Source organism: Phaseolus vulgaris, chromosome 1, assembly GCF_051622355.1.
Source record: "Phaseolus vulgaris cultivar YP4 chromosome 1, ASM5162235v1, whole genome shotgun sequence".
NCBI lineage: Eukaryota > Viridiplantae > Streptophyta > Magnoliopsida > Fabales > Fabaceae > Phaseolus > Phaseolus vulgaris.
In genome coordinates, this window is record NC_143498.1 from 4,212,959 (window position 1) to 4,229,590 (window position 16,632).

The 16,632-nt window shown below is 27.8% G+C and overlaps 1 protein-coding gene across 1 annotated transcript; it reads right to left on the reverse strand.

The window, feature by feature from the left end:
• Positions 1 to 8,785: 8,785 nt before the first annotated feature.
• LOC137816605 (uncharacterized) lies at positions 8,786 to 10,935 on the reverse strand. The gene is made up of 3 exons (XM_068619807.2): positions 10,614 to 10,935; positions 10,188 to 10,317; positions 8,786 to 9,918 (listed from the first exon to the last, which is right to left on the reverse strand). Exons 1-3 carry the CDS (start codon positions 10,747 to 10,749, stop codon positions 9,081 to 9,083), a joined length of 1,104 nt encoding a protein of 367 aa, XP_068475908.1. The 5' UTR covers positions 10,750 to 10,935; the 3' UTR covers positions 8,786 to 9,080.
• Positions 10,936 to 16,632: the final 5,697 nt, after the last annotated feature.

A 16,632-nucleotide genomic window follows, 5' to 3' on the forward strand; every position in this document is an offset into this window, starting at 1 on the left:
CAATACTATCTTTAGAGTCTTCCAAACACTCAATCAATCTACCTACAAATTTCCAAAAGATAAATTTCATATCCACAATATTTCCTCTCCTGAAAATCAAATAATGAAACAAAAACTAATTTTAGAAATAAAAAATAATTAATTATTAGTAACTAAATTAGAAACCATTTTAGAGACTGATTTTTTTTTATTTCTATTATTGTTAACTGGTTTTTAAATTGGTATCTAATTTCCAACCAAGGTTTTAACTACCAATTATTTAGATTCTAAATTTTGTAGCAAAAATCTTGGTTGCTAATTAGATACCAATTTAGAAATCATTTAATAATCCTATAAACTAATTTAGAATACAAAATTTTTTTTAGTCTCTAAAATAGTTTCTACTTTAGTCACTATAGCAACTAATTATTTTTTGTCTTTAAAATTGATTTCTATTTCATGATTTTCTTGTAGTGTCTTAACATCCACCTCATATATAAAAATAAAAAAAAAATAAAACACTAAAAGGTTTAATAAAATTTTTTATCGATAATAAAAAGTAAAATAGAATAAAATGAAAGTATTAAGAATATTTCAACTAAAAAAAGAAGTGAAATTAGTGTTCTTAAATTTTACACTATACAAAAAAAAAAACTAAATAATTGAGAGAATCCAGAAAAAGTTTGAATAAACTTAAGAAAATTAGAATTCAATCAGTCAATATTATCTAATCCTCTAGCTCTTTAGGATCTTGATTTGACAAAAATTTAATAGTCAGAAACTCCATTAGAGTTAGAGGGAATGTAAACAAAGATTTTAGAAATTGAAAATTTTAAAATCAAAACTAAGAAATTACATTAAACTTATATTTTTAGTAAGCAAGTTACTTAAAATTGTTTCTTTAGAAAAAGTAATTTTATTTGAATTATACTTTAAAATTAAAATTTAAAAAATTAAAAAAAAATAAAATATCCAACATGTAATAAGACAATTTTTTTAGGTTGAACACATAGCTAACTATTATTGGGTTTGTGGATAAACCAATCTCACAGTTACTCACTCTAAATCTTATAACCACATGTGCTTAAACCCTAATATAAAAATAAATAAATAAATAAATAAAAGATTATGACAGAAGGTCTCGTTTGGCTATTGTCATGGCTTGAATCACTGACCAAAGTAATATATTATTATTTTGAGGCTTAATTATGATTTTATTGAAGAAAAGTTTTGATGTGTTTGGTCTTATATCGTAGGATTGTTCTCCATCATTTCTTGTGCTTTGAGGATATTCCCTTTCACTTTACAGACTCAACATATTCACACACACATTAACTTTAGTACTTTTCCCTTAATACAATATCTAACTATGGATTAAGCTAACAAGTTTTTGTTTTCCTCCATCTGGCTCCTTTCACTTTCTGCACCTAGCTACCATATGTAACATGCTTTATCACTTTAATTAATCACTTTAATTAACCTAAAATTAACCATTTACATTACACATGCACGCGTGTTAATTACTTTTCTTTGTAATTGTTTTTTTATCAACCACAAATAATAAAATTATATGAAATACTTGATAGTTTAACTCATATACAAAACAAAACCTGTATAGTATTCATGTTTTTTTTTAAAAAAAATGAGAGTTATCACCAATGGTAGATATGACCTTAACCATATATAAGTAAAATAGGATTTTTTTTTCTAAAAAAAATGGGATAATTTTTTTTTATTAAATAAAGTTATTTTTTTAAAATTATTGATATTAAAAAGTTGTATCAACATAACATGATTTTTGACATATTTAAGTGAAACAGTGTCAATATAACTCGACTTTAATTTAAATTGATTACTTCGTATTTTTTCACATTATTTCATCTGTATTTTTAATAAATCCATGTCATGTTGATAGAACTTTTTCATATTTGTAATTTTTGAGAAAATAATCTTATTTTAATAAAAAAGCAAAAATTACCCCTTTTATAAATATTCAGCAAAATAACCCTTTTAAAAAATTTGGTCCTACACATTTTTCTATCCTACCACAGATATTATAGACACCCCTATTCCTTCTACCACTCTCATACAATACAATCCTTCTTGCTTGTACATAAAATTCATTGAGCATAATAATGTAAAATGTAGACATAACCTATAAGATCAAACCCAGATCATACTCTTTTGTTAGTCTTCAACTTTGACACAATTTAATATGTTTATGTGTTAAGAAAGTGATATTTTTTTATGTATTTGTAATCTTTGTAATTGTAAGGTTTTAGGTTGTATAAGGATTGGAACATCCTTAAAATATTTCACTTTAATTTATTTTATTTTTTTTAAAAAAAAACCTTCAACTTTGACACATTGAAAATGGTATTTGGAGGAAGAGGTTTCACTCAAGACAGTAAATTAAGTTTAGATTAATCATCTACAAAAACAATAACATTTTTAACATAAAAAAAGGCAAATCTCTTCCTTTTCTTCTAAAAAGCACCTTGTACAACTGCATACACTTATTTTTCTGGATATAGAGAGCTTTTCATATCTGGCAAGTGATCAAAATAAAACCATAAAATATGTTCCAAGCTAATTATAATTATGAGACCAACATGGTTTTATTTGTTTACTAATACTGTACTATAATTGAGGTGCCTAAGTCTGTTATGGACCCCAAATATATTATATCATATTATGTAAATATTTGATGCAATTATATATGGCAAGATATAGTGCTGTAATCAGCTATAGTGGCCAAAGTTTGAAACTACTGAAAAAAAAAATGATTATAGATAAATAGTGAGTGTCAAATTATGTCAAGTGTCAACAAAACCCAACAAATAATGACCATGGCTTACCAGAATATCCTCATAGTCAACTAAAATTCATCTAAAATATTACACCTATGATCAATTACACACACACAGTCAACATATTATCTTATAAATAACAATGAATAATTAAGTTTATCTAACAAAGCAAGTAAAAAAAGGGAGGTCTATATATTACACATTTTTTTGTAGGTTTGGAAAACCTAATTTTTTTTATCAATCTAACCCCTTTTGATCTTTTCTTTGTTGTTCACATTAGAGTATTAATTCTTCAGGTTAAGGCTTATTTGGATATTTTTTTATAAACATTTTGTGAGAGAATAGCATATAAAAATGAAATAACTTTATTGTAAATCAATTACATAGGTTAAGAATATATATTTTTTTTAAAAGCTAGTAGAATGTTTTATATACCAATCAACATATACTTTAAGAAAAAATGTTGACTAATCAGAAGAGTTCGTCCAAATAGATGATGTAATTGAAAATTAAAAAACAATGGTCTTTATTATATTAATTATATTGCATTTTTTAATAAAATAGAAACTAATTTGTGACGATTTCACAGATAATGACAAAAATAATTTGGTGAGAAATATGTAATAATAAATTATGAACATAGATCGAAGCCCTAACACATTGGATTCCATTCTAAATAAAAATTCTAGCATTGAAGACCGTAAGAGGACTTTGGTCCATATATTAATTTGTAATTAATTTAAGCAATAAGATAGCATGACATACATTGGTGCAACTGAGATTTAATCAAACTTGTCGTTATGATGCATGCCAACTACATTTGACCAAAATTCACAATCCTAGTACAAATTCAAAAACAATATTATTGGAATATATATTATAGTATATCTTATTGATGAATAATTAACATTTTTCATAATGGTTATGGCAGTTCATTTTGACCATGGTGTTAAAGGTTAAGGGTTTGTCAATTAATTACAATACTTTAAGCAATGCAAAGCTGGCTTTCGTTAATTTGTGATATTGATGGAAACCAAATGTTAGTTCAAAATGGTACTTGTGATATGATTATTATATGCATTACTTTGATTTTAGGGTACTCACTCAGAATTTTTGCAAATAGTAATTCAATATATACGACATTTACGTGGAGAAAAAACTGTTTAATTAGTGTCTACAAATTTTGATAATATACATATGAATTATTAAAAGATAAAATATTAAATTTAATTGATAAAAAAACCCCAAAAATATGATCCATTAAATAAATTTCATCTTTTGAATATTATTATATAGTTTGAAAACAGAAAATAATTTACAAATAAATAATTAAAGTTTTTCTTTGCATCTATTTTTATATATATATATGTAAATGTATAAGACTATCTTATCAAAGTTTTGTTACAAAATATTTTAATGAAAATGACTAATTTTTTAACTATCCTACTGAAATCTCTTCTTTATATTATTTTTTTTATTAACAAATTTTAACTATAAGACTTTACTTAAAACTAGATTCACTGTGATTCTTTAATATTATGATTAAAATAAAATATTCATTTTTTTAGTACATTAAATTCAATTTTTTTAAAATAAAATAAAATAAAGGTTACAATGCAATAAATGATGAATGGGATATGTTTTTTTTTACAAAAAAATAATTATTATTTTATTATTTACGCGGATCAGTGGGCCAACCCACCTCGTTATGTGGAACGGGCCAAAGCGGGTCATCGGCTAAATTAGTGAGCCTGTCCCGCACATTTTGGTAGCAGACCACGAGTCAACCTGCATGACCCGCCCCACATCATCACCCCTAAGTTTTTTTTTGGTGAGATATAAGGAATACATATGCTTGGGGAAGTTTTAGTTTGCTTGCCTATTTTCATGCATACGCATTTTTGTATAAGAGTTGAAACATTCCTCAAATATTTTAATTAATTAAATAATTTATTTGTTACCGATAAAAAAACTTATTTTCAAAAAATAACAACCAACACTAAATGATTTGATATTTACTAGTAACGTTCTATATAATTGCATTAGATATGTAAATTTGAATTTAGTTATACATATGTAACTTTATTTTTGGGTGAAAACAAAAATAAAAGTATATAAAGGACTTGTAATGTGTGTTTTACGGCCAATATTATTTTTAACATGCTTTTTATATTCTTGCTTTAATAATTAAGGATATATTAAGTATGTATAAAAACATAATAATGGAAATTTCATTTATAAGGGTTACCAATTTTTTTTATTAGCTAAAGCAAAAAAAAAATATTATTATTGAGTTATTCTAACTAGGTATCATGAATTATTCTAATTATATTAGGAATAAAACAATCTTATGATTAGCAACATCATGGTCATTTCGCTGTAGGGTTTTTAATCTTTCCAACAACCTTAGATGGATTAGGTTAAGAATTTTGTATGAAATTGGTTTCTTTTATATGTTGCTTAAAGATTGAGGAAATTTTCTTTTTTAATTTAACAACCTATTATTTGGTCTTTATAGTTGTTGAGAAATGATATACTATTTAATGAAGGGAAATACGATCCCATTGCTACCTTAGACTTTAATTAATGTCAGATCTTAACACTGTTTTTTATATGTTTCTCTTGAAATTGCTCAATATTAAGGATCGCAATATATTAACTTAATTTCATAGAAGGGTTCATCCATTACAAAATATATGTATACGTAAATATAAAGGATAATATGTTACTTTTAAATATAAGTTTCTTACACCTATTCTTGTTTAATTAAAAAAAATAAACGAATCTTGCTTTCCTCTTTTCTCTCCATCTTTTCTTCAAAATAAAAATGTAAAATATATGTATATATAATCAAAATTAAAGTGCAAAACGTACAGAAACTAGGGATAAAAAAACAGTACATTCTATTTAGGATGAACTAAATTGAGAAAAAAAATAGATAAAAATAGTAATGTAACATTTTTTCTTATCAGCAAGAAATAATAAATAAAGATGAATCATTTCAAGGATGACTCAATCCTTATACAGAATATAAGAAAGAAAAAAAATATAGAACTTCACTCATTAGTCTATCCCAAACTTCCAACAAATACTACTTACAAAATCAAATAATAGTTGTTGATAGGCTCTTGAACATGTTGGCTTTTGTCATTTTGTGGATAAGGGTTGGGACACACTGTATAAGAGTTGGATACCCATGAAGTGTCTCATTTTATTTTATTTATTCTTTGTTGAGCACAAAAAAATTGAGTGATGGGGTTGGTCTTTGAATTTTAAATAATTTTTTAGCTAGTTGTGGCCGTGTATGTCTTGCTGTTGTGGCTATTGGGTTTTTTTTTAAGTGTATGTCTCTTTTGTTCTATAAGAGAGTTAGATCATCCTAAAGTAGGTCACATTTATTATATTTTTTTTACTGATAAAAAAATAATAATATAACTTCACATAACTTCAAAATACATACAAACAAACATAGACAACTCACCAAATATAAATCTCCAAAAAAATAATAATATTTTTTTAATCTTATTTAAAAAGCACACACCTTAACCTACCACAAACACAACAAATATAGTAATGGACATAATATATAATGCAAAGAAATAAATATATATATATATATATATATATAAAATAAAACAAGAGAGAAGAGAAAGTGAATAGTTACTTATGCAATGTACTTCCATTGATCATTTTGAACAGGATGACATTATTCAATGATTTCTTAGAAAAGAACCATGGACCATGACTTTTGGTTGCTTTGACAAAACCCACTTCTAAAGGTTTCAACTAATTAATATATAGGACCCATGATCCTTATTCCTACCTAGATAGAGTGAAAGGGGAAAAAGTAGCACAAAGGGAAATCTTAAATCAAACTTAAAGTCTGCCTCAATAATAATGTTTCAGTTTCATATTATATATATATATATATATATATATTATGATGTATGCATGATATATTACTGTTGAAGAGGAACTTAAATCTATTCTAAGTACCACTGTGATCCTGACAAGTGACAATATAGAATCACTTTTCTTTGGATAAAAAAAGAAAGAAAAAAAACCATCTATTTTGAAGTGTTGTCTAAAATGGAAAGGAATCACTTGGTCAGAAACATATACTGAACTTTTTTTTCTTCTAATAAGACTACAAATATTTGAATCTTATATAAGTGAATGAGACTGCATGTTGGAAGGAATTTTCTTAAAAAATGTTTTAGATTTTTTTATAAGTAAAAATAAACTTATAAAAAAATAGATTATTTCATTATAAGTTTAATTAAACTCATACAAATTAAAAATAAAAATTTAGAGAAGTTATATAAGGGAATTTACAAATTATATATAAACTCTTGTTAACTCATAAAAAACTTAATTTTTTATTTTTTAAATATATGTAAGAAACTTGTCCAACATCAATAAATTTAGGTGATAATTCTCTTGTTTTTGTTTGGAAGACAAAAAAGAAAAGAGAGTAAGTGAGTATTTTCATTAAGATTACATGTGAAATTAATAGTTTCCATGTGAAAAGCGAACCACGAAAGCACTGGTGGAAATCATAGAGACTCGAAGTCAAGTTCTTTAAATAAGAAAAAAACATTTAACCATTACTTTATTTTCATTATTATTATTATACTTATTAATATTATTATCAATATTAATATAATTAATAATATAAAAATTATTAATATTATTAACACTTTCCTTCCATGCATATAGGAACTCAAACTTTGAAATATTTTGTATCTAGTAGTTACTTTTCTTTGGTAAGTTGGATGTAGTTTAATTTGACAACATGGAAGAATTGAACAGCTACATCTTTGAAAAGAATGTTAACTGAGTCACGTAAAGAATCTATCTCTTTTAAGAAACTATATAGGTCCTAGCTAAAGTAGCTTTCTTATATATATAGGGAGTAAACAAAATGCACCCTATTGAAACATGTCATTTTATGCTATTAATGTTCACTTCCATCTACAAGACAAATCTCTCACCATATTATTAGAGATATTTTATGCATATTTTAGGCATGTAGGAGTGACTCCACATTGCCAAACATAACACTCATCAAAGAGAAATGATTCTGATGGCAGGTGCCACTTCTTTTTTAAGAAATTATAAGTCTATTATACGTCAGTTTTATACAATATTCTCTTACAAATAGTAGAAAAAAACAAGAAAAAAGAGAGATGAATGTAAAGTGAGGTGAATACTGTGATTAAATAAAAATAAAACAAAGCTAAATAGTAAAAAAAAGACACAAGAAATTTGCCTAGACACAACACTATAAATAAATAGTACACGTTTTGTTTTCGAATTAGATTTAGAGTTTTGTATTTGGTAATATACAAGGACATTTAATAAACAAAATCATAAGGTTAAGATTTGCACCCACTTATATACAATGAAAGGCTCTAATCTCTAGTCAATGTGGGATCTAAACCGGCTCTGATATCATGTGTTGGAGATCCCACATCGACTAGAGATTAAAGTATTTCATTATATATAAGTGGGTGCAAACCTTAATACTATTAGTCGGTTTTATGGAGTTGAGTTAGACTTAAATTTCATTTCGTAATATAACAGCAATGCTGATTAGCTTTCTTTAATCACTTATAAAACAAAAAAAAATCAAGAAGAAGTAATGAAATCAGATTTTTTAAACTAATTTGTCAAAGTTTTTTATACTGTGTTTTTTTACATAAGTAATTAACTTGTGGAATAGTTTTCTTACACATATATGATTATATATATACATATATAAAGTTTATCATCATGCATGTAGTGGTTCATCCTACGTTTGTCTTAAAAGTACTGAGAATTTATTGTATCTCTCTTCCTTTTTCTCTTGAAAGAGAAATCTACACACACTCACCAACCACATTCAGTGCTGCCGCAGACTAAATGGCACCCTACTCAGTGCCTTTTTCTGAGATTGCATAGAGTTTGACTGGTCTTCTATGCACATCATAAATCATACATCATATACAAATCAGTTAGAACACGAAAGATACTTAAATGATAGCCAAATTAATACACAAAACAATAGTCAGAGAAACTACACTGCCACTAGCTTTTGCAGATGATCAACATTCAACACTAGCTATTATGGAAAACACTAACTTAGCAGAAATTAATATAGCTACACCATAGCTAGTTATACATACTGTATGTATATATATAACTTATTTTATTGTCAATTACCCCCTCCCCTTGTGACAAATTGCTAGCAGCAGTGGTTAATTAATAATAGTAATAATAGTGAAATTAACAATGTACAAAAACATCATGTTATTGTGCCCCGGGGTAGCTAAACTCTTGCAGAGCACATTCTTGTGCCACACCTTGACCTTGAAAATGGGAAGCAAGTGAATGATGGTGATAAATGGAAGTGGTGGTTTCACCCCAATTTGTGGTGGTGGTGTTGGTGTTTTGGTGGCAAGTAGTTGTAGTTGTAGTAGAGTCAGCTATCTTATGGATCATGCCCTCATTGTACAAGAACTCCAACCCATCTGAATAATCTGAAGAAGGAACCATTTCCTCAAATGAGGGAGTGAAATTACCACCTTGTCCTTGCACCAAGTCATCAACTCCAGAGTATTGACCAGTTTGTGCAAATTGTACCTCGTTGTTGGCAATGCAGGCTGAGGAAGAAGAAGAACCGACATGGACTTGCTCTTGGTAAACTTGTTGCCCTTCTGATGAGAATTGAAGATTCAACCCCTCAAGGGTAGGCTGGTAATAATCACCTGAAAATCTTCCTCCAAGTTTGATGAGGAGTTTCTTGATAGAATCTTGGTCGTTGAAACCTGGGCCTTGGTCTGTGTACGGCAAGGGTACTACTACTGGTGGTGGTGGCACAGGCATGTTAATGTTCTGTGGCCAACATGGTTGTTGTTGTTGTTGACTGGTGCTACTGTTTTCCTGAACCATGGATAAGGAAGAAGAATCACCATCACTACTCCTTCTATTAGCATCACTAATTTCTTGCCTAACACTGTTGTAACTGCCTCTATTACGTGGCTCTCTTCGATGCTTCCCTAGAAGCTTCTTTTTCAGCCTCGTGTTCCAGTAGTTCTTTATGTCATTATCAGTTCTTCCTGGCAATTGTGCTGCAATCACCGACCACCTGCGATCACACAAACCAAAGGGTTTCACGAAACAAGAAACACGTTTGAGATGTCAAACCTGTAACCATCAACTTCTTAGTAAAATTATATCTCAAAAAACCAAACACGCATTATAACTAGTTACACATTAGGTTGTATCACCCTGTGGTTCATAATAAAAGAACTAGTTACACGTATATATTGTAGCAACACAGTCTTAATTAACTAGTAAATTAAGCTAAGAGTGAGATGAACACACATATATATGTATCAAAATGAATGTATAAACCTGCTTCCGATACTGATGTAAAGACTGCAAATAATGTTGTCTTCTTCTTCGGAGAAACCACCGTGTCTGAGATTAGGGCGAAGATAGTTTAGCCACCTAAGACGGCAACTCTTGCCACATCGCTTAAGGCCTAATTCACAAAATCAACAACACTGTCAAACACAAAAAAAAAAAAGAGACCAAACCTATCTTCATATTGATCACGATGGTTGTTAAATCAGTGAGAATCACCGAAACCAAATGATAATTTTGATTGAAACATAATCTTATAATAATTTTGACACTGTATTTCCAAAAGGAAATTTGAAGTGTTTATTGATTGAACGAGTCCTTGTCTTGTAATTACACATAGTGAATGGAATGAATGAAAGAAGGAAAGAAAGAAAAATTTAGAAATAGGGTTAGAAAGAAAGTGGTATAATATACCTATTTTTTGAGGCAAAGCAATCCAGTTACCACCAGTGCCATGTTTTTCTATGTAGGATTTGAGCTTAGCATCTTCTTCTGGTGACCATGGACCTTTCTTCACGTTTGCTTTGTCGCAGCAAGGAGCCCTGCCCATGTTGTCTTTTTGGTTTTGGTGTCTGCTTTGAGCTTTTTGATTGATTGGGGCAACTTCCACTCTTTAATTACAACCCCAAGTCAGAATTATGGGAGAGAGAGAGAGAGAGAGAGAGAAAGAGAGACACAGAGAATGAGAATTATTAATATAAAAACTTGGAGGGGATAAACATGATTCCAAGACAATCCATTGCACTATTTTTATATAGTGTGTGTGGCAGAAAAAGAAAGGTATATATTTATTTGTATAGAAAATTCCTGAAATTTAGTATTGCCAGAATAGGAGAATAAGGTTTGTTCTTCTTGTCTTTCTTAGACTGGAATCAATTTTAAGTTGTATATACTATGGGCTCTAACATTTTTAAATTTCCTTCCAACTTTTTGGACTCCACTCCTTTCTTGCCTCACTGTCCACCCACATATGCATGCATCTCACATAATGGGGGCACTCTTCTTTCTTACACTCTTTCTTCAAATTTCAAATTTTTTCCTATTACAAAACTATTAATGCAATTATTTGTCTTTGTATAGTTTTAATAACACATTTTTATCACTCTTTTATTTTTTAATTTCTAATTTTTATCATTAAATTAGTTCACCACACCCATATTTACTCATTATATTTTTAGTTTTCGTAACACGTTAATACGGTTGTACTATAAAAAAAATCACTAAATAAAAATTAATTTTTAAGATAAAATAATCAGTTGTTATATTGACTAAAGACTGAAAAAGTTATTGATATCTAAATTAGTTTCTATTATTGATAAATAACCTTTAGATTAGTATCTAATTAGGTTTTAGCTACCAACTTTAGAATCTAAATAATTGGTAGCTAAAATCTTGATAGCTAATTAGATACTAATTTGGAAACTATTAATCAATAATAAAAATTAATTTATATATAATAATTTTTTTAGTCTATCATAAATTAGTAGTTAATTTAGTCAATATAAAAATTAATTATTTATTGTCTTTAAAATTAGTTTCTATTTAATTATTTTTTAGTAGTGTTGGAACATCCTAAAGTCTTTCATATTTATTATTATTTTTTATTCATAAAAGATTATTTTTAAGTTTTCATTCATGTTATTGACATGTAATTAAGAAGTGCTTGTTATTGTAAAACAGTGTCAATTTATCACCATTTTTATGAAGTAACTTCGTTTATTATAAAAACTGAAAAAAAGATTATAATGAAAATATACAAATTGGAAACTTAACTATGAATGAGCGACATAAGGATGACAATTTGGTGATAAAACATGCCATTAAACTTTTTTTTAAACCTTATCAATAAAGTTCTACCATGGAAAGAAAACTATGAAAAAAGTACTTTTAAGTTTTTAGATTTTCTTTTGTTTAGGAGTTATATCAACAATTAATATTGGACATTATTTAATTGTGATGTAGCTTTTGTCAATGCTTTGAAATTTGTCTGTGAAGGTTGTCTTATATTAATGTATGTTAATATCTTTCCAACTTCTAAGTTGACCAGTTTTATGATCACTTTAGGGCAAAAGATAGTCTGAAATACACGCGAAGGACATAGTCTAGGCATGCTTCCTAAACTCAAAGACCGTTCAAAAATCTATGTTTAAACTTATTTTCAAACCAGATTTTTTAGAAAAATAGCTTCTAAATGATAATCTATTAATAGATTTTAATGCACATGAATAAAAAAAGTGAGATCGGTGAGAAGGATGATGTGTAAAATAAGAATTTAACAAAACTCATAATTACACTGATAATCAAGATATATACTAGTGGTCTTTGAATGGATTTTTTATAAAATTTATTCTGATTAAACTATGATTTTCTGATATTAACTGGAGTTATAAATGAGATTTGCATTTATTTATAGACAAATAACGAGTGATATGATAAAGTTAACGATGATTTTGATATCAGGTTAAGAAATTAACTTTAAATCTAATTGAATCTTTATAAAATTGATTTAAGATAAGATTTGCATCAACTTATATATTATATTAAATATTTTTATTTTTATATATTAATAAATATTTTTATCTCGTCAATTTAAGATGTTGAACTTATAATACTATCACATCCAAAAAATCACTTCATAAGAATTTGAACTTGAGAAATAAAGGAAATTTCATTTTATGAGGTGAGTAACTCACCAACCAAACTTCATCCGAGAAAAAATTAAAAATTGAATGATGTTGATATCTATAAGGACGAATCAATCTAATTGCTTTTTGTCCAACATTGAAAGGTTAACAAAGATTCTAGAAGCAAAAAGAAAGAGTGCATTGAATTTATGTGGAAAAAGTTGTAAGGGTTTTTTTCTACCATTTTTGGTTGGTGAACAAATTACTTACTAGATAATAAGAGTGCCGTGAGAACCGAGGTAGTAGGCTGACTAGTGGGCACAAGCACTACCATCACAATATATATATATATATATATATATATATATATATATATATATATATATATATATTCTTACAAGAATTTTATAATATAGAATGAATTTGAATGAAAAAAAATTGGAAGGAGGGAAAGAAGAAAGAAATCGAAACTATTTTTATATAGTTTGGTTTAAGAAAAATGAAAGAAAAATATGGAGGGAATGAATTATTAAGGAAATAATGATTATTAAATTATATATAATTATTATACATAATTAATTTGATAATGATAGAATTTTATGATTAGTGGATCATCACATAATTAACTTGTAATTTGTATATATTTTTCTATACATGGTGTGATGTAGCATTACCATTTTTCTTACCATCTTTTATATACAATTTTCTTTTCTTACCATCTTCTTATGTATCATTTTCTTATATGTATCAGAGTGTCGATTTTGGTGACAGCCTCTCCATTTTTATCCGTTAAATAATATATCATGTTTGGCAAAGAAAACATCAGTAACGAGTTCTATAGAAACTTAGTACAAGACTTCACTGTCGAGCAAATTCAACGATTGGCAAAGGTTGCTAACTCGCTCAACAATAATGATAAAAGTGACGCGTTTATAAAAGTTGTAGGTTTGTTTGTCCATAACTCATCTATTGGTTCTACTTTTACGAAACCATGGATTTGGATAGCGGAGCAACCGATTACATTGCATCTGATTGACAATTTTTCACACACACTTCATCATCATTTATTCCAAAATGTTAATCTGCCCACAGACTCAACAACGACATCTCATCTACGGGCACGATTAAATTCAATAGCAATATCACTCTCAAAGATAGATGTTCTTTGTGTTTCTTTTAATTTAAATCTCATGTCCGTTAGTAAGATAATCAATTCACTAAATTTTTTGTTTCGTTCTTTTTTCACATGATTGCGTTTTGTAGGACTTGGCTACAGAGAAGATGATTGGCTCGGGTAAACCATATGTAAGCTTATACTACATGTCCCTTCTTCCAAACCAAGCCCGCACATCTCAAATTCCGATCGACCCTGATTTATGGCACACACGCCTCAAACTTTCTTCTCTGGCGCATCAACAACTTGCATATTCATTACTACCTATAATATATCTTTCAAGAATATTCATCTAAATCTCTCGGCCAAATACTCGTCTAGATTTATCGGATGCAAGAATACCAAAGTAATGAAAGTGGTAGGGTATACCATTTTGAACCAAATATTTATAGTGTTCTTAAAATATTTACAAACAAAACATCGCAACTTCATGAGCGTTGAATATAAACGCATCCAACGATCAAGGTTCATCAACTTTCATGTCAAATGGCACAGTAAAAGCAACATATGTGAAACGATACAATTTTTCCGTACAAAAACTCGTTTAATAAACAAAATCTAATCAATGTCAAAATCAAAGTCATTCCCAAAAAATCTCCATTTTGATAAGCATTTAATGCAACCTTTCATTTCTTTTAACAGACATTTTGTCTTTTCAAATTCCTTATGCCTAGGGGGACTAGTGTACTATCTGGACGGAAAGGTTGGTCGAAAGATTAACCGACAAGTAAACTGAAAGGTAAATTGAAAGGTTGACTGAAAAACATAAATCAAATAAAAATAAGAAAAGAATGAAGAAATAGTTACTCTGGCAAAGCCCATTCAAAAGGCCCAAAACATATAGGGTGTGTTTAAAGAAGATTAGGTGTAAAGAGGAGAAGTCCAACTGGGTTTTAAGCCCAATAAGAAGGTGCTATAAATAGGTGATCAATCGAAGAGGTAAGTAGAGTGAATTTATCTGATAATTAACTAATATCAATTATGACTTTGACATCGGAACACCTTTTAAGTACACATACGCATCCGTGAGAGACCAAGAACTAAGAGATATAGTTAACCCAGTTCTAAGGGTAAGAGTATACAAACCAAGCTCAAACTCAAATCAAAGGAATAACAGACCAAAAACTCAAACCGATAGAGAAGACCGAGAACTCAGCAGGTTCAAAAAAAATAGAAAGATTGTTTATAAACCCTTGCAAGAACAGTACTCATATTTATTTATTTTTTTATATATTTTAATTAATTAAATTATTTTTTATAGTATCTTAAAGATTGAACTAAAAATATAATTCTTTAAAATCTAAAAGCTAAAATAAAAAATAGAAATTAATAACAAACTAAAAGTACAAATATTTTAAAAAGTCAAATCAAAATTTGTCTTTTCCACAGTAGATGTAGGTACTCAGCCCCCACAGAAGTGAAAAGTTTTGAGTCAAAAGTCTCAGACACCGGTGTGCCAGAAAAGCCAGAAATTAGTCTAAAACTTAACGTATTTAATGGCCACTGAAGCCAAATGTAGTTTGAAAAAAATGCAGACACAGTGCAGTAAAAATTGATGAATGAATGAATAAAAATGTAAACGTATCAGTGGAAGAACTAACTGAGTACTTAATCAGGTTGTTTAAATATTTTAAACTGTTCAGCTGTAAATATTTATGAAAAATATAATTTTAAATTAATTATCATTAAAATTAATGAATGTGTAATCAAACATAATGTTTTTACTATTATTAAGCGTGTGGTTAATTTACACAAAAAGATTATTTATTTAAATTAACTCAGTGTAAATTATTTTTTGAAGGTTAAATATAATTTTTTTATTTTTATGCAAAATTGATTTTAGTTCATCGTACAAACTTTATATCTTTTAAAATAGTTGTAGTAAAAATACTATTAAAATATAGATTAAGATGTTAAAATATTTATAAGATGTTAAAACATTTTGTGACTTGGAGATAATGTGAATTGTGGATGTTATAAATATTTTAACATCCTAATCTACATTGAAAAAATTTGTTTATCATGTAAAATAAATTATCATTGACTTATTCCAATAGTTTTCACGCGAAATTGATTTTCGTTCTTCGTTCAAACTTTATATCTTCTGAAATACTTGTAGTAAGAAAATTATTGAAATATATTATGTGATAAACAAAATTTTAGTATGGATTAAGATGTTAAAATACTCCATAGGATGTTAAAACATTTCATGTTGACTCATAGATAACGTGAATCGTGAATGTTATAAATATTTTAACGTCGTAATCCACGTTGAAAATCTATTTATCATGTAAAATAAATTATCATGGACTCATTTCAATAATTTTCTTTCTACAATTATATAGAAAATCTATTTTTTTTATCAGAAAGGTAGAAAATCTAAAATATTGAAAGAAAAAAAAAACCAATTTCCTATAATAGTGAAAAAATACATTTAACTTTTTTTTATCAGATGATTTTGAATTAAAATGTGATGTAAAGTTATGGTGGTGACTGTGATCTAGTAAGTTATGTTTTGTTAGGTAGAGGGGCCATGCAAAAAATAGGAGCTGCAGGGTTCAAACGCAATAAAGCCCATTTCCACAACTGTGTTTTACTTGAATTTAATCACTTTTAGTTTTGTTGTTTGTTTGTG